Source organism: Podarcis gaigeae, assembly GCF_964106915.1.
Source record: "Podarcis gaigeae genome assembly, chromosome: 10".
In the NCBI taxonomy this organism is placed as follows: Eukaryota; Metazoa; Chordata; class Lepidosauria; order Squamata; family Lacertidae; genus Podarcis; species Podarcis gaigeae.
The window spans coordinates 52,155,499-52,177,677 of NC_139686.1; the positions used below are offsets into that span (position 1 = coordinate 52,155,499).

General features: G+C 40.6%; 1 protein-coding gene across 2 annotated transcripts; it reads right to left on the reverse strand.

The window, feature by feature from the left end:
* Positions 1-8,229: 8,229 nt before the first annotated feature.
* Positions 8,230-20,385, reverse strand: TMEM168 (transmembrane protein 168). 2 transcript variants are annotated; one of them, XM_083699211.1, is made up of 6 exons: positions 20,161-20,385; positions 19,518-19,624; positions 16,946-18,212; positions 16,109-16,251; positions 14,471-14,745; positions 8,230-11,841 (listed from the first exon to the last, which is right to left on the reverse strand). In XM_083699211.1, exons 3-6 carry the CDS (start codon positions 18,080-18,082, stop codon positions 11,294-11,296), a joined length of 2,103 nt encoding a protein of 700 aa, XP_083555337.1. In that variant the 5' UTR covers positions 18,083-18,212; positions 19,518-19,624; positions 20,161-20,385; the 3' UTR covers positions 8,230-11,293. The 2 variants fall into 2 exon arrangements, with proteins under 2 accessions (XP_083555337.1, XP_083555336.1); XM_083699210.1 differs by lacking the exon at positions 19,518-19,624 and having other exon boundaries at positions 20,161-20,287.
* Between the last annotated feature and the right edge of the window lie 1,794 nt (positions 20,386-22,179).

The window sequence follows — 22,179 nt, forward strand, 5'->3', positions numbered from 1 at the left end:
ATAACTTGTTTACAGGGGGAGGCATAATCAGTACTATCAAGTGTTTTGTCAATTACATTAAAAACAGAAACAGAAAACAATATGTATTTGACAGGAGACCATTTTAAGACATTATATTTGCATAACGCACATCTTTTTATGTTGTGCGAAGCAACGAGACACAGAAAGAATGGTATCCATTATTCATGAACTGAAATAAAGCATCGCATGGAAACGCAGGGCTGAGACTCTTCTGATATTTGCAGGCTTGTGTCTTTCTTGCTTGGGAAATTAGGGGCAATTATTGTTGTTTTGCTGTTTAACTACATCTTGTTCCTTGAATGGATGACATCCCTTTCATACGGTCTCCTAGTTAGCGCAGATCAGCACCAATGCTTTTGACATCTCACGATGACATCTCAGGGAAGACATGCTCCTGGCAGATCCGCTCAGGCAACAAGCTAGTTTAAGCAAGAGCTGTTCGGATTGGCGACAATTTGTGATGTTTCCAAAGCAATAACAGGCCTGCTCAGTAGAAGAGCTTCTGATTTGCCTGCAGAAGGTCCCGGGTTCAGTCCTTGGCATCTTCAGGTAGGACCGGGAGAGAGCCCTGCCTGTCCGTTTGGACAGTACAAAACTGTTCATGAACCAGTGGTCTGACTCAGTCTAAGGCAGCTCACCATGTTCATGTTTTTTCTCCAACTATTGTGCCCCACTGTGACCTGTTCAGACAGGAACAAGGCTGCAGTCATACAGACACTTGCTTTGGGAGTAAGCCTCAATGATAGGACTTACTTATACGTGAACATACATAAGATTGGGCTGTAAAAGGTAATTTGAACATGAATGGGGATAATTTAGTAGTTCATGCCCATGTAAACTACTCGGGTGGCCCAGTGCAGCAGTGCTTTTTCAGGCATTGGGCATGCCTGTGTGCTTACAAAGATTCACTGACTGTGAAAGGGATTAAATCCGTCCACTAGTGTCCTCTTTGCGAAGTTCTCCTAAAACGTGTCCCTATATCTAGAGAGACCTGTGCTGTGCAGTTTGCATGACACTTAATGATTTCTGAGCTTTCACTCAGACAATGTAGGGTTCGTTCCTGAATATTTGGACACACACCAATATTTATATACACTTAAAGGTAAAGGGACCCCTGACCATTAGGTCCAGTCGTGGCCAACTCTGGGGTTGCGGCGCTCATCTTGCTTTACTGGCCGAGGGAGCCGGCATACAGCTTCCGGGTCATGTGGCCAGCATGACTAAGCCGCTTCTGGCAAACCAGAGCAGCGCACGGAAACGCCGTTTACCTTCCTGCTGGAGCTGTACCTATTTATCTACTTGCACTTCGTGCTTTCGAACTGCTAGGTTGGCAGGAGCAGGGACCGAGCAACGAGAGCTCACCCCGTCGCAGGGATTCAAACTGCCGACCTTCTGATCAGCAAGTCCTAGGCTCTGTGGTTTAACCCACAGCGCCACCCACATCCCTTATATACACTTACACAGGAACAAATATGAGACCAAGCTTAGGATCCTCCTAGTAAATGGAAAATATACCAGTAATGCAGAACAAAGATTATAGGACCCTGTCAGCACTACACATTTAGCACACTTATTGTGCAAGCCAGCAGGACTAGGAATGAAAAGTTAACTACTCTGAGGCTGTGAGCTCACTCAAAAAATAGAGATGTGGTCAGGAGGGCCAACTTGGCCCTGCGACTGTGGGTGGCTGGGGCCATGGGAGCCATGCAGCGTGCATGGCCCTGGCATCGAAATTTGTGGGTGCTCAGGGCCCCAGGGAGTTAGCACCTATGGGTGTGGTTTGATTTTCATATGCTTCAGATTCATAGGATTCTGCACATTAATTATTTAATGCTTTTTACCCTTCTCAGATCCTAATTGTTATTTAATGTTGCCCATCTTTAGCCCAAATACTGCTCATCATTTATGTGGGTCTGTGTGCAGCTTGCATTTGTACACGCTCAACATTAAGAAACAATAGCTTCAAGTTTAATTTGTAATTGATCTGCCCCTTCCTTCTGCAGTTGCTTTTGAGTATCAGCTCAGAGTTTATTGAAAACATTTTTGAAACATTTTATCAACGAAAAAGTAGAAAGTGATGTGCAAGAGAAGTAGCTTTCAACTTTACTGCTAATATATGCCAGTGTGTGTCTTCGTGATGCAGTTTGTTTCCTGGTGCTGAACCCTTATGTAGTCATGCTCCAATCTTAATATAGCCAGTTCATCTTGATCAGTGATCTGAAGGACTCATAAGCAAAAGGCAAAGTTAATAATGACTGAGATTTCATTATTTTCTTTTCCCTACCGCACTCAGGAAACTAAATTATCTTTTAGGTGGCAGAACAGATGTATCATAATGTGAATTTTAGAAAACATTTTGGAAGATTAATTCACTAAAATGGGGAAAAACATGTTTCAAGAAGTCAGGTGTGAAGCAAAGCAGAAGTATGAATACTTGGCTTTATTAAAAGGATTGAAATGTGAATTTTATCTGCCCTTATACGTTTCAGCTGAGAATCTGAAATGCTACTATATGGTGTGTACTGTATGTTCCTTGCCATCTGCTGGCAGAAATGTACTGCTTCATGTCCTTAAAATACAGTGTGCCTTTGTCTTTCTGTGTGGCACTGACAAATACTACTTTCATAAGGAGGTTAGAGTCAAAGCTAAGCCACCAATGTGTATTTTAAGAATATTAATACATTGTAACACATTTTGTTTTGTAGCTGTCACTGAGCTGATGTGTAAAGGTAATATTGCCAATGCTGCTTAAATACATGAATCCCCTTTCCATAAGGGCTAATTCAGGTGTACCTGAAGCTATTTACTGGGGCTAATTTATATAATAGAAAGGTTGGGCTAGTGGTCTTACAATCTCAGGCTCCATCTGCACTATACGTTCAAAGCAGTGGCGTGGCACCTTAAAGAGTGTGGCTTTCCCTAAGGAATCTTGGGAGAATGGCTACTTCTTGATGTGGTCTCCGCTGTTAATTATAAGCTCCTCTCTTCATGTTACAGGTTCAAGGCAACTGGGAACTTTTAACTTCTCCACCCTCAGATAAGGAATGGGTCATTCTGCACCTATGCTAAGGAATTTTACTATCATGATATCTGAGCCTCAGGGTATAGTGGGTTAAACCCATAACCCCTGATGGACAAACAGGTGAAACTATGCATCCCATATAACATGCACAGGTCCATGCAAACAGCCCATCTAAACAAAGCCTAGAAAGATAGGCATTTCAATGCAAGCAAAATGCAGCAGTTCATGACATTAAGCCATCACAGTTGGTCTTAGCAAAATAATTGCAACAACTTAAGGAAGGTCGTTGATTGATTGAATTTACATCCTGCATAGCCCGGGTGTGTGTGCGTGCAAACATAGCCACATAAAAAGGTTACAGTGAAAAACATTCTAAAAAGAATTACTATGCAACTCTTTTATTTCAGCCTGTGACATCAGGGTTGCCAGGAAATTTATTCTTCATCCACCAAATGCCTGGGCAAACAGGTGCATTCTTGAATTTCTCCTGAAAGTTAAGAAGGATGAAGACACATGCACCTCATTGGGGAAGGTTGGGGGACAACCACTGAAAAGGCCCCGTCACAGGATAGCACCAACAAGGCAGTCCCACCAGCAACACAATCCTATTTTTACCTGTTACAGATAGGTAGCCGTGTTGGTCTGCCATAGTCAAAACAAAACAAATTCCTTCCAGTAGCACCTTAAAGACCAACTAAGTCAGTGTTTACCAGAAGCAAGCCTTGTGGAATTCAAAGTGATTGTATGTAGGACTGCCCTGTAAATGTATGTTGTGCTGCATTTTAATAGCAGCGAAGAAAGAGGGGGCTTTGTGGCTGGCATTCTGAAAAAGACCAGTTGTACCGATTTAGAGGTGCCATGGAGTCATGCGTGCTTCTAGTAGCAGAATAGGAAGAAGCTACATTAAATTATGGATGCAGAAGCTGGGACGCTTCCATTCCCTTAAAATTAAGCAGCCTTGCTGATGCAACATTTTATTACGGTTAGCTGCATTTACTTTGCATCATGTCAAGGGAATCTGTGACCCATTTTTAAGATTGTTGGCACGAATATTTCGGGGGGGAGGGGGGCTTCCATCACTGTATCTGTGCCACGTCCCTTGCCTTGATTTCTTCGAAGGCAGATGTTCCTGAAATTGTTGAAGTCCTGAAATTCTAAAGAGCGGAAGTAATTCAGCAGTGAGTCACTAGCCGCACACCTAAGCATGCCTTTTCTCTCAAAAGACCATCACGCATACATCCCCTTTCACTTCCCTGCCCTCCTCCTGCCCTTATACCACCCACTTTCCAACCCCCCAGCACCCCATTACTCCCTGATGTCCTCCATCACCCCTCCAATTTACCAGGTGATGCTCCAGCCAGCCACTGTGTTCATTTCGTAAAAATGCCTCTCTGCTTCACACGGGACCCAGAGGCATTCTGGGGCAAATAAAGAAGTGCTGGTGACACCAGGTTCCAGTAATAATATAATAATAATTTATTATTTATACCCCGCCCATCTGGCTGGGCTTCCCCAACCACTCTGGGCGGCTTCCAATAAAATATTAAAATACAGTAATGCATCAAACTTTAAAAGCTTCCCTAAACAGGGCTGCCTTCAGATGTCTTCTAAAAGTCTGGTAGTTGTTGTTCTCTTTTACATCTGGTGGGAGGGCGTTCCACAGGGAGGGCGCCACTACCGAGAAGGCCCTCTGCCTGTTTCCCTGTAACATGGCTTCTCACAGCGAGGGAACCGCCAGAAGGTCCTCGGTGCTGGACCTCAGTGTCTGGGTAGAACGATGGGCGTGGATACGCTCCTTCAGGTAATCCAGGTTCCAGGTAATCATAATGTGCAAGGAGATGTAAAAATGTAGTTAAATAACCCCCTATGCACTGGTTTAATCCCGCATTACAGATTCATCCGGTGCATACGTACTTACCAGACTTTCTAAATGAAACCTCTGCATTTTGAAATTACTTATATTGTAACTACAGGAAAGCAGCATCTGCGGGGTCAATTACTTCATGCAACAGCTGTGGAGTGGAGGCAGCAATGCTGGGTGTGAGGCTCCAGGCACAAAGAAGCGTCAGATGGTGTCTAGATCACCAGTCATCTCCTGGGAAGCTGCAGCCAGCATTCCAGTAGGTCTTGGCCCATTCATGGGTTTTCCTTTTGTGATGCCTGCCTTTTCTTCCTGCTGGATGGCTTGAAAGCCCCAGATCACTCTAGGTCAGCCAAACCAACCTGTAGCTTATCCATTCATTTATCGCCTGTTTAGCCCCATGGCGATATTTTAAAGTAAAGTTATTGGGCATGAGGTAGCCAAAGCTAAAGTTGGAAGTTCCACTGATTTTAGCAAAAGAGTTAAGCACCCCAATAAAACTATGGGGCTTCACTCAGCCATATTATATTTAAATATTATATTATATTTTGAGTATCAAATGACAAGCCACATGGCTGCCCCAGAATCCTTGATCTAAAAGAAGTCCCCTCTCATTTCAGTGCACAGCCAAGATGCTCTATGAGTTGTCAGGCACAAAACAGTAATGTGTGCAGTTTAAATGCATAGGCGGTAGATGGTGCAAGGGGTGAGAGCCAGTCACTTGAAATTACCAGCATCAAATTTAAGGGGTGCAGAAAACAGAAGCCTCTGCAGAAGCTATTCTGCTCAAAAGAGCTGCCATTTATTATCCACATAGCAATTCCAACATAAGGATATTCTTCTAAAAGAAAAGACGCTTCATGACTACACAACTTTATTTTTAAAAAACTGTATAACCATGGTAGGCACAATCTAGGAATGATCTATTTTGTGTTTGATAAATGATCATCTAGTGACAGTATTTGGGGACACTGATCAGGGTTAGGCTCATCACTGAAAGGGAGTTAAGTTTGCTGAATAAAAAACACACACTAAGGGGAGATTTGAATGAGTCAACACTAGTAACTTAGTAGAATTTTAACAACGGTCTTTTACTCATCACCTCCCAGCTATTTAATCATATTCATTTTTAGCCAATCTGCAAGTGAATTCAGGGAAACATTTCCTCTATCCTTGTCTTAAAAACCTGGGAAATGCATGTTTTTGTGCATCACAGTGGGTTTCTTTGTCCCCTCCTCCACAGCTGCCACACACGGCAGTACCTAAATTCCTGTTCTTGTATACTCAAAACAAAACTCAGGGTTTTTTTCTTCTTTTACTACCAATATTCCCTGTTCAGACCTAAGAAGATTTGGCAGTCAACCCCACCTAAATCTCTTTAGAATTTTTAAATATAGGAGTGGCCCACAATAGATCCTAAGAGTGCAAACTGTAGTAGCCACAAGTTTCACTTGTCTGAATATTTGCATCGGAAATTCAGAAACTCTCCACATTACAAATAATTTATTGCATTTTCAGTTGGCGCTCTCTTGAGCCTTCACACTGTTGTTTTTTTGTTGTTACTGTTCAACACACTGCACTCTAGTGTTTTATTTTCAGTTTTGGGGAGAGGGGTTGTCGAAGATGATTGAATGTGTTGAACGAAGATGTGTTCATTGAAATTATTTAACTTCCCAAGTTGTTTATGTTGGACTATTCATGGGAACATAATATGCCAAATATGCAGGTTTAATTCTGTTCATTGTGCACTTAGTGAATATGATCATGGCTGAATAAAGTTTGTGTTGCGAAATCCCACTAATGTTGCCAAGAGAATTTGGTTCCTAATCAACAGCTGGCTTATTGCTTCTAGTAGAAACATTTTTCCAATTAAATTCTTTCAGAAGACATTTCTTGGCACATTAGCATGCTGTTTATGCTGTGGTACTTTTCACAAGGCATTATGCAAAGGATGTGCATATGAAACACTGAGAGATGACAGGCTGCTTTAGGACTATGCCACAAGAAATGGCTTACATTAACTATTTCCTACCATAAACCCATTCTTCTTCACCTCAAATGTTTAAACAGAAATGTGCTAACTGCATATATGCATTAACACAGAGCAATATTTATGTCTACATAATATCCAGATGGAAGGAGGCACCTGCAACAGCACAGACCTGCTTTTTCCTGTTTAGATCAGAGTCTCCCAACACCTTAAATATGAATGAGGCATCCCATTTAAGAAAAATGGCAAACAATGCAATTTGATGAATGCCTGCTAAGAGGAGCTCCATAAAATGCACAGTGTTGAACACTAGAACAAGCAGGCTTCCCTTCACTAAGGCTGAGGAGGGCAACATGTAGCCCAGGCATAGGCAAACTTGGCCCTCCAGATGTTTTGGTACTACAACTCCCACCATCCCTAGCTAATAGGACCAGTGGTCAGGGATGATGGGAGTTGTAGTCCCAAAACATCTGGAGGGCCAAGTTTGCCTATGCCTGATGTAGCCCTTGGCCTAATATAATGTGGGAGGGCGAGGGGTGGCTGAAATAAAAGGAAGCAATCTTTTAAGCACTCCTTCTAACTGGTCACATGGGTTTCCTTTCTATGAAAACATGCTAATAATATGAAAGAACAGGTCTTAAGGTGTGACATCTGAAGAGCTGAGCGCCTAATGCACTAAAGATCAGGTATGAGAGGCAGCAACCTGTTTTGGCATCTGTTAAATACTTAATGATTTAAGTTTGTTTCTGCTGATCTTAATACCTTGGTTTTAGTGATACACTGATTTGATACTTTTTCTATTGCAGATTTCCACATTTATGATTTGAATATAGTATTTTGACATTTTTGTAAGCTGCCATGGAATTTAATCATGAAGGGTGGTATATCAACATTTTCACCTGCACCCGCTGAAATGAGATTCACATGAGGTCCCCCTCCTGTGTACTAGAATTTAGTTTCATTTTCAAAGGATCCTGGTTTGTCATATACAAACCAGGGACTGTGTGATTTAAAACTTAACTCTGGTCAATTTCTAAGCAAACCACCTTCAAACAAAGCTAGCTTGTTTAATTAGCCGGTGCTTATTTTAAACCAGTCTACAAACAAGGATTCATGGAAAGTGAAACTAAATGCTAGCGAATTCCATGAGCTAGGCAGGGTTTCCTAAACTTGGGTCTCCAGCTGTTTTGGGACTACAAATCCCATCATCCCTAGCTAGCAGGATCAGTCAAGCACATAATGCAAAACCATGGTTTTAGCAGTAAGTGCAAAGCAGCCTTTTGTCTAGCTGTCTCATTCCCAGGTAGAAAATAAAGGTCAGGTCATTCATGAATGTTACTTTCAGTCAATCTTATTGTGGTTTTTATTTTGAATATAACAAATAATAAAACAAACAAAAAGACCATGAAACTGAATACCTGAAAAGGTAACAGAATGTAGAACTTGAGAAATCAAAATTTAAAAAGAAGCATAGAAAAAAGCCACATATATTTAAATGATCCCTTTATAGAACAAATTCAATAAAAAAACTGAGTGGTAACAATGGGGAAAAAAATAAGAGCAATGTTATCCATTTGCTGCCAATAAACTCCTTTAACACTCTGGTTTAGCTCAATGTTAATCAGAATAGCATTTTTTAATCCAAAGGAAGCACAATGTATGCAACAGAAATGTTTCATTTTCAGTGTTGAGAAATTAGAACAGATGAAAGTGCAATTGTATGAGAAAGGAAATGGCTTCCTCCTTTTGCTGAGATCATTTATCTGCTTTTCAATTAGATGAAAACTATTTGGAGACATTAACGTTTGCACGTTCTAGGAAATGTGAAGTATAAAATGGAAGCAAAATGAAATGTAAAGAGCCAAGCTAATCTCTGCACAGAACCATGTCATTCTCAAACAATATCAAAAGAATCACACAAAATGTTGGGTGTCAGTAAATCATTTACTTTCTAGTTTATTCACTCCATTCAGCATAATGTGATGTAGGTTGTTGGAAACTATTAATCTGGAATCAAATATGACATTTCGGCTGAACCTGCACTTGAAAATAGAAACCCAGTAACACTTTGTCAGGGTAGGAATATTCTTGAATTCATTTGGGCCTGCTTGCCTGTCTAATAAACATCATATATTCGTGACAAGTCATTCAACTTGTTCAATGTCTTCCTTTGCCTCAGATTCTGACATCCCTCAGTTAACTGTGCACACGTTTCATTTCATTTTGGAATAAACAGCACTCCCTGACTTTTGATCACACTTCCATCCCAGTATAATAGTTGTGGGAGAAGGGGGCCCTGATATTCGTTACTATTTGTGCCAGACAAACCTACAGTTGATCTCACCAGCATCTCTTCATTATCTCTCTGTGCAAATATCTAGTTTAGGAACATAGGTATCTGCAGGTTATTAGTTTCACTGGGGTTGGCTATGCAAGAGAAGAAATTGCTACCAATAAATTCTGGAATCTGTAACACCATGATCTATGTGAGAGAAAGGTTTGTTTAGTGCAGAAATATTATTAAATGGCCGTTTTCAGCTAATGTTCTATGGCAAATTGCCTGGATATGTGAATTGCTCTTAATGCATTAAATAGTGAATACTTGTTTTGCAGTGCTTGACAGGTAGCTAAAAATAATAAACCTTTCCCTTAAAAGGTTAATGTAGGAATTTGGATGTGTAGTCACGTTTATACATGTAGTCACGGTTATACATACCCACTACCATCCTTGCCTTGGGCTGCATATACGCTATACCTTTAAAGCACATTTGAAGCACATTTTCCCCCTCAAAGATTCTAGGCATTGTAGTTTGTTAATGGTTGCTTGAAATTGTAACTGTGAGGACTAAACTATGGCGGCCTATAATTCTTTGAAGTGGAACATGTGTTTCAAATGTGCTTTCAAGGCACCGTGTGTCTCAGTATGTGTTCTTTCATGAAGCAGAGTTTTGATATAATTTGATAGATGACAGAGAAACTTGACACTTGAACTTCCACATGGAAAGTAAACGTGTGGGGATGTGATACTAGTTTACAGGGATTTTAGTTTTAAGATCTGGCAGTTCTAGCAAAGTGATAAAAGTATTTGTGGATGATAGCTTTTATTTAAATGAATAGAATGAGCCAAAATCCAACAGCTGGAAATATTCAAAAGGCAGTTACCGTACTGATATCATCTCTCTCATATGAGCACCTTTTTCAACCCCTTCCCGTTTTGGAATTTAAATGATTAAGGCCAGATTTTGAAGCCTCAAGGAGGCAAAAACATATATTATTTTCCACAAACAGCCTTTTGTGTTCCCTTACATTAAGAAAGATAATGTACTTCAGTCTGAGGAAAGAAATAGATTTCAGGAGATCGTTACCACCTGATTAATATAAGTGAAGACAACAAAGCTGGTCTGATACCAAGCCAACTTTGTTGAATTCAACAATAGTGAATTCAAGGCCCTGCCTATCTTTGTATCATTTTTAAGTGAGGCCATTACAAACTCTGATGAAGATATTAACTATGATATCCAAGATGAAACATGATGGCTTGGATCCAGATTTTGCTACTGCTTAGTGGAGTTCCACAGGGGGTGTTCCACTGGTAGAAAGTGGGGAATATTTTTGCTGAGCTTCCTTTTCCTGTAGCCCTTTGCATCCTCCAAAAACCTGTGCCAGAGCATTGGAAGGAATTCTAAATCTGTAATACCATGATCTATTGGAGAGAACAGCTTCTGAACTGGATCAAAAGCCTTCCACTGATGGAAGGAGTCTTTCTGCTCATGGATGGCTAAGATTTGGGTCCAACCTCATGCCTTGCCATCCAAATAATACTTCTGACATCAATGACAGTTGTTTCCATATATGCATCTTGTAAGGTTGCTGTTCTAAGTACATGGAATTCCAATAAAAAAAGCTATCAAACTTACATTCACTTAAGCATTCCTGGACTGCTACTAGCTTCCTGACCTGGTTCTTTGCTTTGTTTTAATTTCAGTTCATTGTTATTTCTGGAAGCCTGAAATTTATCAAAGCAACGTATGATCATAATTACTTCCTTTTATATATGAGTTCCAAGTGGTGTGCTGAGAACACATCAGGTATTTAACAGTAAAAAGTATGGAAACTATGCCAATTTAAATCAATTTGTGCAAGTGCGCAGACAAACCAGTCTCTCAAGGACATGGCCATGTTTCACAACTTTCATGGAATTCAGATTCAGCTCAGTAACAATTAACACTTTTGCTGCTTTTTGTTTTCTAATGAGGTTTCTAAACCCTTTGCAAATACTTTAGTTGCTTGGGACAATGAGCAAAGGGAATACAGCTACAAAAGTAGCAAAGTTTCTTCAAACAGTAAACTGTTAAAAATAAAAATCAGTCATATTTTCTTATCATCTTTGGTTCTTAAATTAAGATCTGACGAGTTTGAAGCCTTGTCCTGTGTCCAAAACTGTGGGAAGAAACCAATTCATCTTAAATCTTTTCAAACACCTAAAGCAAGCTTTGCAAACCCAAAAGATATTAAGACCACAGAACCAGTTTGCCAGATGAATCAGTGGGTAAGTGATGCGTGGGAAATATATCATCCAGTGTTTGGCAACATCACTTTCACTTGGCAAGTGCAATGTGTAGTCACTCCACCGCTTTGACACGCCATACATGGCTTTCACAGTACGCCCTTTTTCAAACCAGCTGATGTCGTTGTCAGGATTACAGTTGTATTCAACCCATTCTCTGGTAAAATCACCAAGGTGCGGGAGGTCTGACTCTTCTGTGTCTACCACTTTGGCCAGTTCTGCTCCTTGAACTGCAACATACTGGTCGCTGACTTTTCTTACTTCTTTAACCCACGGCTGAGAGTTCTCACAGTCCAACAGTATAATAAGCCGTGAACAAAAAGAGCCATTCTTTTCTCTCCACCATTCTATAAGTGTGTCGAGCCGTAATGCATCGCCACCTGTGGGGAAACCAGAAATATAATTGTTACTGAAAATGAAACATTCACATGGGAGCTTAGCTTCTAACACAGCAGGTTAGGATGTAAAATACTTGCGGAACACATTGAATTTCTACAATGTTCTCATATTCAGATCCATTTCTAGACTGATTGCATATGAAAAGGGTGCCGTGCACACTGGATTGAAGCTGTGAATGCTAGTGAATAGAGGACCCAAGCTATCAACTGTGACAAAAATAATAATTAAAAGAATAATTACCTGTTTGGGCCCAGAAACTGAAAATATCCCTCCAATCCTTGCACCTATGGTTAATTCTGATCATAGCTGAGAAATTCATGCTTTTGGCACTAACTTAGGAAAGGCATTCAGGAACCACTTAAAAACTCACTTCTGCTTAGCTTTTTAATCCCTTGCAAATGTCTAAAAACTGTGACCCTTCACTAAAAGTCCATGCATCCAAAATGAGCAAGATGCCTTCGGCATGACCAGGTTTCCATGCTCTTGCTAGGGATTTCCATTTTGATCCTAAAAGAAGCAGCATGATATATAACCAGAAGTAACTGGAGCAGCCACCCTAACTCTTAAGTAGCAGAAGTGCCACTCGGGGGAGCAGCTGACTTTTAATTAGGAGAAATGTTGCCCTAGGGCTTTCATCAGTTTTTTTAGGAACTGTGATAAAAGAAAAACAAAACAAAACCCTGAACTCCTCGGTTGCACTAGTCTAGAAAAATGGTCAGCTTCCAGTGGAATTTTCTTATTTAATTAATTCACAAAGTGCTACCACAAAGCAATGTTTAAGAAACAATGCATGTACTTTTGTAAACCAAGAAAATATTTAATAAAAAATATTTTTTTTAAAAAAAACAACAATAAGGATTCTAGTAATTCATTTGTAATGAACAAAATAAATGGCAAATCTCCCTTTGTTTGTGCATTTCGGTAACTGACTGAATGCTATCGAGTAATATTGTTAAAATAGAGATGTTCTGGGGCCTCTCCAATAATAGTTTCAAAATCCTGAAAGAACATTGCTGATTATATTCAGAGTTTCTGGGCCTAAGTAAGGAAACACTACTTGAAAAGCACATACGTTCCCCCCCTAAAATCACATGCTGTGATCAGAATCTTTAAATAAAACAAACTGTCCACATACTTCTCTTAACACAATATAGCTACTTCCTGCTTTCTCTATTTGCTCCATACAAGTGCTGTAATTCTAAGCAGAATACATTATTATACACGCACATTTGAAGAGGTTCCAGTAATACAGGCAGGCAGTTCCAGTAATACGGACAAAGCTTTACTGCCCAAACCTTGATGCTGCGTTCAGTCAGTGAACTCAACTTTCCAAGCTGGTTTGCTGCTCATGGTTTATTTATGACCACTTAGCAGTTTATTTTACACACCACTGTTAAACTACCAAGCCTCCAACAATGAAATAACATCATTAGACAAGTCCAACACAGTAAACCTTCCTTAAAGATGTCATTAGAGTCCTCAGTCTATGCTGCTCTGCTACACAGAGTTATTCCTCAGAGGATCCTTTACATATTAGAATACTAACTGGATGTTTAGATTTTCATTCTCACCAAATCTTTTTAGGAGACTCGATACACTGTCTAGAATCCAAAGAACTGGGCATGAGCTGAAATTCTCTTACCTCCCCTCTCCTGCAGGATACGTACCATTAATGACGGCATGTTCTACCTAGCACGGGATATCAAGGACTGGTAAAAGTGGCACACAATATCAGCCACACTTCAGTTCTGAATTCTGGTTGTATTCAAAAAGCAGGGATAGACTGTATGCTATGGTTTTCACTGTGAGAGCGAAGTAAACTGATCAAAATCAATCTGTCACTAGTGCCCCTTTCCTTCTTCTGATTATGCCATATTTTCTTTAATGCAAATTCTGTGAAGTGCCTAAATACAAGCTTCGCATATGACTGTCAAGGAACTTCTTCCTGTTCCTCTGTTATCACTTTCTCTTGACATATAACTTGACATTATAACTGCTCCGAACTTTGTTAAGCCTCTTCAGATAAAAGCAACAGCATGGAGTGCTTTTAGTCAACTACAACTAACTGAAATTGAGGCAATAATCTTGCACTCCTTTGCAGTTTCCAGTTTTGACTATTGTTAACAGACACTAGCTTAGATTCTTCAGTTATACTACTGCAGTCCCATTTCCATGAACGCATCTGCAAAGGTGGAATAGTATAAAATTGGGAAAAACCCAGAAATAATACAACATGAAAGAAGAGCAAATAACATCTCACTCCATGCTGTTTGTGCTGGTTTTGTAGTCTGGAAATTCTTCTAAGAAACTAATAAGGGCAAAATTCAAAATATTGTGGTGTTTTGAATGAATATGCAGCTTCCATGGCAACTTTTCAAAAGGTGTAATAATTAGTTAAGATTCCATATGAAAATTTCTAATACTTCATAAATCAAATGCACAAATGAGATTTTAAAACCCTTTTCTACTCCCTCTACCTTTGATCTACTCATAGTATTTATGATTCAAATGGATTATAAATTTTACAAATATCAAGTATCTAATCTTAAGATTTAAATATTCTTAAAGACAAAGAAATCAGGATTATGAAAAGCTTCAAACGTAGAATACCTGCAAGCGCCCATTCTCCAGTGCTGTGAGAATGGCCACTGTAATATAACACATAGGTATCATGTCTGGGTCCATCAGGGGTCCGAAGTTCAAGAAAAGATTTTAACTTAGAATGAAGGGTGTCAAAAGAAATTCCACTTGTTGAATAATCACAGCCGTAAGTCTCTATCATATGATATGCAAAGAACCTTTGGATGGCATTAAGCATGCCAGTGGATCTCAAATTTAGCTCTTGTACATGCTCAGGTGGAAGCAGTGTTGCTTGGCCATCAGGACTAGAAGAAACAGAGGGGAGAGAAGAAAAAGGGAGAAATTAGCTTTTGTCATTAATGTAGGTAGTCCTTATGTTGCAATAATGGAAGTTACTCCTGTGTTACGTTGTTCACTACCCACAGCTGAGCTTTGAACCAGTTCACCACTGTGCGGACTTACTTAGTTTAATTTAGAATGTTCAGTTACAAGTGTCTTAAAACAGGTCTCTAAATCACTGAGAAGATCTGTACTACAGTTCTCATTTAGGTGGTAAATAATCCTCTATTACCTACCAATTTAAATAGTCGTGAGGTACATTCTTAACTAGCTTAACTGGTCTTATAAACAGAGTTCGGGAGGTGATCACCCACCCTGTGCTCCACAACCATCCTCTTCTTCCACATCATCCTCTTCTTTACCCATCCTCTTCTTCCACATGTTCACTCCAACAGCAACCCCCCCATTCCACAAAGATGAGGTTGCACAGCACAGCGCACACAGATGGATGCAGCTTTATCCTTCTGTCTCCCTTACAAATACAGAACTGAAGTCCCTCAGCAGAGTGTCCAGGACACAGCATGGCCTGGTCATTTGCCAGGGGGGCATTACACCAATTATTCTTCCCCCTGCCCTACAAAAAAACCCTCTCTCTTTGTTCTCATAATGTTTGTGTATTTTCTTATTAACAAATGTTAAGGAGGAAAGGCAGACAAATCATTACATCCATACACATAGTGGCTTGGCTCCTAACTATACTCCTGCCAGCAAGCATGGGGAACCCTATGTTTCCCCATGCCCTCTGGAAATCTGCTCCTATGCACTCTGAAAATTTGCTCCAGAGGGTTGGGTGAACTTCCAGAACATGATGGGGGTACTTGCAAAAAATTCCTTCCGCCAGTGGACCCTCCAGTGGACTTAAATCCTTTCTTTTCACAGAGTGCACCTGAGGAGCTAAGTCAATATATTTAACATTTCAGAGTACCATTAGGACAAAAGATGGGTGTGTGTGTGTGAAGTTAATCCAAATCTAAGTCAACAAATTAGTATTTAGTACAGTGGTACCTCTGGCTACGTACTTAATTCGTTCCGGAGGTCCGTTCTTAACCTGAAACTGTTCTTAACCTGAAGCACCACTTTAGCTAATGGGTCCTCCCACTGCTGCTGCACCACCGTCGTGCGATTTCTGTTCTCATCCTGAAGCAAAGTTCTTAAGCCAAGGTACTATTTCTGGGTTGACGGAGTCTGTAACCTGAAGCATATGTAACCTGAAGTGTATGTAACCCGAGGTACCACTGTATTTAGTTGGTGAGGGAGAGACTGAAGTTGGTCTAATAACTTCACCTAATAAGATGTCTGCATTAACTGTTGACTTGTAAGGCATAATACCTGCAGAAATTGGTAGGAATCACAACTGCATAGCCAACACATGTTCCTCCCAAACAGTTGCCCAGTTCATGAAATAGTCCATGAGCCATGGATTCTAGTGGCAAGACAATCAGAAACACACTCATGAAGATCCCATTGAATTTCTAAAATAAAAACAGATGCAATCATTAGATATATTATAGCAATTAGCACATATAAATGAAAAATCTGTAATTCACAAATTTTCCTCAGCAACCCTACTGTAAATAGTTCAGTAGTGCTAACAAGATTACGGTGTGAAAGTATATAATGGATTGCATGAGGAAACATGAAAACAGCCTTGAAAATAGCAAAATATATTGATTTATTGTTGCTTATTAGAAAACTTACATGCCACCTTTCCAGTTCTAAAATGAAATATTCATGGCAGCAAAAATGGTAGCATTGCAAACTTATTGTGGGATAGTTAAGAATGAACAACCAAGGCTGCAATTAATTTCTATATGGAAAAATGAAGGGCTCTTGTATATGCATTCTAAAATAAAACTAGCTTCCAAACTATCATACAAATTGTCATTTATGTTGAGCATAAAGTAACATCATCTGGTGTCTTCAATCCATTGCTGTAAACTGGCTACATTTTGCAGTTCATCTAAGCCACTGTGGAATAAAATAATAATGATAATAATAGTAATTGTATTATTTACATGCCACCCATCTGATTGGGTTGCTTGTTTGGTATGTTCAGGAACTGTACTACACATTTGATGCAGTAACTTGCTACATGCCATGAATTTTGATACAAAATCCCCCCATTCTAAGAGCAACAGAAGAGGACGTAAAACCATTATAGCATACCTGCCAACATACAGTACCCAAAACTGCTGTTGAAAGAAGGCTAAAAAATACAAGTTGCTCTGAAATTAAACAAAAATGACGCATTCCTTTTGATGCCATAACTCTGTCAAGGCTGTTGTTCTCTGTCCTGTGTGTATAATATATTTTGTGGCAGTCATTTAATTTTGTATGAAATCCCCAGAGAGTTATAAGAAAAATGATGTGGCAGACCATCCAGAAAATTCCAAAAATGGAAAAGCCAGGTATCACAAAATACCAGACATCCAAATCGCCTAGTTTCAGGGCTGAAAGAATGAAATAAATAAGTTCGATAAGGCCAACAAAAATGACTGAAAATCTCCTGCATACTCTACCACGATACAAATAGGGTTTCCAACGTTCTGTAACTGAAAGTCCACTGAAGTAGATGTCAAGAAGAGGATCCGTTATTAGACAGCTGAAAAAGCATCCCAAGGCGAATGGGTTCGTTGGTATGAGTAGGGATGGAAAAAATAACCAAGAGGAAAGGACTCCAAAGATTACCAAATTTGGAATTGCCAGGAAAGACTTCATCCGTAAGTCAATAATCAGCATTGCCAAAGCCACCACCAACAAGATAATACTCATGGATTTTTGGACCAGCATAGTTGTGCTGGCAATTGCAAATCCAACCAGCTCAAGAAATTCAACTGTTGTCAGCAAAGTTGGTCGATGATGAATACAGCCACATATCCTCTGCACGAAAGCAAACAATATTCTTATGATTATGGAAGACAGCAGCAAATATTTGGTTGCTGCTTCTTTCACATCATTTTTAAAAGAATCATTATCAAGAAAACAGAGAAGGCCAAGTAAAAATCCAAACCAAAGATTAGAGAGACTTAAACTTGCTGCTTCCATTGAAAAATAGTAATAAAGTATACTGGCAATTCCAAGAACAAAAAGTCCCAGGATAAAAATTACAAGTATTAATGCATCTGCTGTCTGCTCCCACCTGACATAAAGGCCCATACATATTGCAACCAATAAATTAATTCTGGCTAAATAGCCCAGATACCGGACAGATGAGTGCATGTTCACTTCTCGGTTTGCCTCATCTAGTCTTGTCATTGCTGCATAGAGACAGTGGCTAACACAGTAACGCAATGATCTACACATGTAAGCTGACTCGTAGTGATTGCATCCAGTTCACAGGAAATAACTGTTTGAATTTCCTCCAATAAACATGAAGCAAAAGCAGCCTCCTGCAGCGTTGCTTCATCAATAACTGCCAGGGATTACTGACGTACTGAAAGAAAAAGAAAAAACCACATTAACTTCAAGTTATACATTTTAAACAAGTTTACAGATAACGTAAATAGGCATGCTTATATAGTTATTATCAGCATTCACATACTTAATATTCTAATTCTGGTATGATACATTAACAGTAATGCAGATCATATGTAAATCTTGTTTAAAAATACGTGCTCACAAGTGGCACCTACTTTAGATTCTGAATCTACAAAAATCCATGTTTTAAACATTACAGGAATATAAAGTTGAACAGCCAAGTTGGTCTGAATGAACCATCGTGTCTTTTGCCGAAAACTGAAGCCTCTTTCAGTCTGATGGACTTTTAATGTTTTACACTTAATTTTAATGCTGAGTGCAACATACACACACACACACACACACACACACACACATACATATACACACACACCCCCTTCCTGCTATTAGGTTTCTGTGTTTTGTTTTATTTGTCAGATTTCACCATAAGATCCTAGGGCAAGTTACAACAATATACAATATACATTTACAGTGGTACCTCGGATTACATACACTTCAGGTTACGCACTCCACTAAGCCAGAAATAGTGCTTCAGGTTAAGAACTTTGCTTCAGGATAAGAACAGAAATCAGGCTCCGGCGGCGTGGCGGCAGCAGGAGGCCCCATTAGCTAAAGTGGTCCTTCAGGTTAAGAACAGTTTCAGGTTAAGTACGGACCTCCGGAACGAATTAAGTACTTAAACCGAGGTACCACTGTATTATAAAAATAATCAAAACCATCACAATAAAAATAAGTAAAACCATTCCAAAATAAACACTCTTTGAAGTTAAGATATATTGCATAGCTTTCAGCAAAAGAGGTGGTTCCACCATACAATATATCTTAACTCCAAAGAGGTGCATCTCCAGCATGCAGTGAAAGCAGTATCATGATGATGCTAGACTCACCTTTGTGGTGAGTTTTATATCTATTTCCCCTCCTTTTGTTTGCTTTTGTATTTTTAAATGCGTGGATCACTCAGAGCTCAACTGGGCGGCATATTTTTTTTAAAAAAGCTAAATAATGTAAATCTGCGTAACCCCTCCTTTATTGTTAAAAGTGCACACCTTGGCAGGCATAGGCAAACTTCGGTCCTCCAGATGTTCTGGCCTACAAATCCCATCACCCCCAGCTAACAGGACCAGTGGTCAGGGATGATGGGAACTGTAGTCAAAAACATCTGGAGGGCCGAAGTTTGCCTATGCCTGCCTTGGAGTTTTGATATCAAGCCAAACACGCTTCCCGCCCCCTCTCATTCCTCTCCCATCGTTGAACACCGAACCTGAGAAATAATTCCGAAGCTCCATTTTTGGAAATTTCCTAGAGGGAGCCTCGATATTGTTGCTTCTTGCGTTCTAACAGACCTGGAGAAGAGCCCCTGCTTCAAACCTGAAAAGAAGAGGGGAAAACTTCCTTCCTGAGTGAAAAAAAGAAAAGAAAAGTGACGTCGCGCCAGGTGCGCTGAGATGCAGGGCAACCTGGGCGCGTCTACGCGGCGTCTGATTGGCTCCCTCCCCATTCACTCAACTTTCTTCCCCTTCCCTGTCTACAGGCCTCTTTCCAAAAGTCTGCGCTAGTTCAGGAACCGCTTGTGGCGCGGGGGGCGGACCTTGGGGGGAGAAACCCATCGCAAGGCCCGGACTGGATAGACAGATAGACAGAAAAGAGGAGCGCCTTCCTTTCAGCAAACGGCCGGGGGGAGAGAAGAACCGCCCCCCCCCCACTTGCCCAACCGTCACTTGTAGCCGAGGCTGGGCAAAGGCGCCGCTCACTTCTGAGGGGAGGCTCCCCCTCCCCACCAAAGTGTGAGGGAGGGGAGGCCGAAACCTCTTGTCTTTGCCCATGACACCCTACTCCGCCTCGCCTCCTCGAGCCCCATTTACAGCCGGGTGCCGCCCCTGCTGCCCCTTCACAGCTGGACTCACCAGCCGCCGCCGCTCACTCCGAAAAGTTCTCCTCCCGCCGCCATTTTGACGCTTCCTCCCCTGCCTGCCGCGGGTACGGGGAGCGCGAGGGCTCAAAAAAGCGACGCGTCCGGAGGGCGTTCGGAGAAGGAATCCCGGACGCCAGAGCAGCTTCTGAGCTCAGCGGCGTCGCTTTCCCACCCGCAGCCGACGGAGGAGTCGCCTCTGTGGGACCCTTTTCCAGACGTCGCTTACAAGCCCTCGAGAAGATTGTATGGGGGGAGACACGCCCTGGCTGTGTTTGCTTTTTCACAGGCGTCTCCTGCTGCAAAGGGAGGCGTCGTTGTCCTGGGCTGGCAGCGGGCGGAGTGGCTCCCCCAGCACGGTCCCCACCCTGATCAAAAAAGGGGCTTTCGGTGAGACGTCGTTGGCCTCTGGGCATGGGCAGAGTGGCTTCCAACTTGCTGAGGTGCTGCAAAGCTCAGAAGGTTGCCGTCAAAGGAAGAGAAGGGCTCCTTAAGGCAGGTACACCCCAGTTCATCTGGAGAAGGGTTTCCCAAACTTGGATCTCCAGATGATTTCATCCATGACCACTGGTCCTGCTGGATAGGGATGATGAGAATTGTAGTCCGGAAGCAGCTGGAGACCCGAGTCTGGGAAACCCTGATCTAGAGACTTATATAGGTGGCAGGCTGGCCCAAGACATTTTGAAGCCCAGGGTGGATATTGCTTGCATGTAACTTAACTGAGCACCAAGAGCCTTGGGCCACTTGGTCTGCACATCTTGGTGGACAAGAGGCCACCTCTCACACAATCCAAACGAAATAATCTGTGGCATGTTCCAGCCAACCAAAACGGTAGCATCACATGTACACACATTCTATCTTAACAGCTCTCCCTTGAGAACAAGTTTGCTGCTGTCATAACAATGGCCAATTCTGGGCACAGGCAGTATAAATGCTTAAGAACTCAACTAATTTTGGAAAATACGGTTTATTTACATTGGGTGTGAACAGTATTTATAAGTGAGATATCTGAAGAACACCTCTGTTTAATTCTAAACCTTTGCAAAGTGGTAGCGGCCTTAATTTGGTGCATCAAAGACCAAAGGGCTTTAGTAAAATTGGTGCCGAAAGTCGCTTTGTTGTTTGATATCTGTTGTTGCTATTTAAGTTGTACAAGTTACAGACTAGTAACCTTTAAAAAGGGGGAATGATTAAGATTGTGAAAGTGACAAAACAATTCACAAAATATTTCATTCTAAACAATTCATTGTAAATAGGAACGCAAACTCAGTGGTAAGCGTCAGTGATGAATTCATATGTTCTACTACTTTTTTTTGGAAATAAATGAATGCACATAGAGTGCTAAATATTTTTATCTGCTATATATGAACCAAAATATATTAGAAATGGATAAGCCTTAATCTCTTAAGTGAGTGTGTAATGATTGATATGGGTAAAATACATGTTATTTTAATTATAAACTAAAAATTATAAAGTTTCCTACAGTTGATGTTTAAATATTATTTAAAATTTAAAATATTATTTATAAATCAGGTATTTTAAAAATAAACAAATTGGTGGGACCAGAGCAAGGCATTATTGAATTGATGAAGTAGGCCCCTTTTCCCAGTTCTGAATACCTATAAAACATTTCTGAAGATTATGTATAAAATCTGGTATAAATATACAGATTATTATGGTTTGTGATAAAATGCTGCACTCACACTGTATACTTTGCAACAAGTTAACCATTTAAGTAGTGTCCTCATACATAGCGAAGAGCAAACTGGGCAATATAGCACACACCAAGCAATACTCAAAAGCTGTTTGCGTACCTTCTTTTAATGTGTTCACAAAAAAACTTAAATGAAAACACAAATGCAATTTTTTTGTGCTACACATTCTTCCTTGCGTTGACCTGGATTCCTTTATTATTGGTAACCCTAAAACTCCCCAGATTTACACAGCTTTCTCTGTATTTCTAGTGAGATTCCAGTAACAAGTCCATTTAAAATAAAATGTGCCTGCAAATATT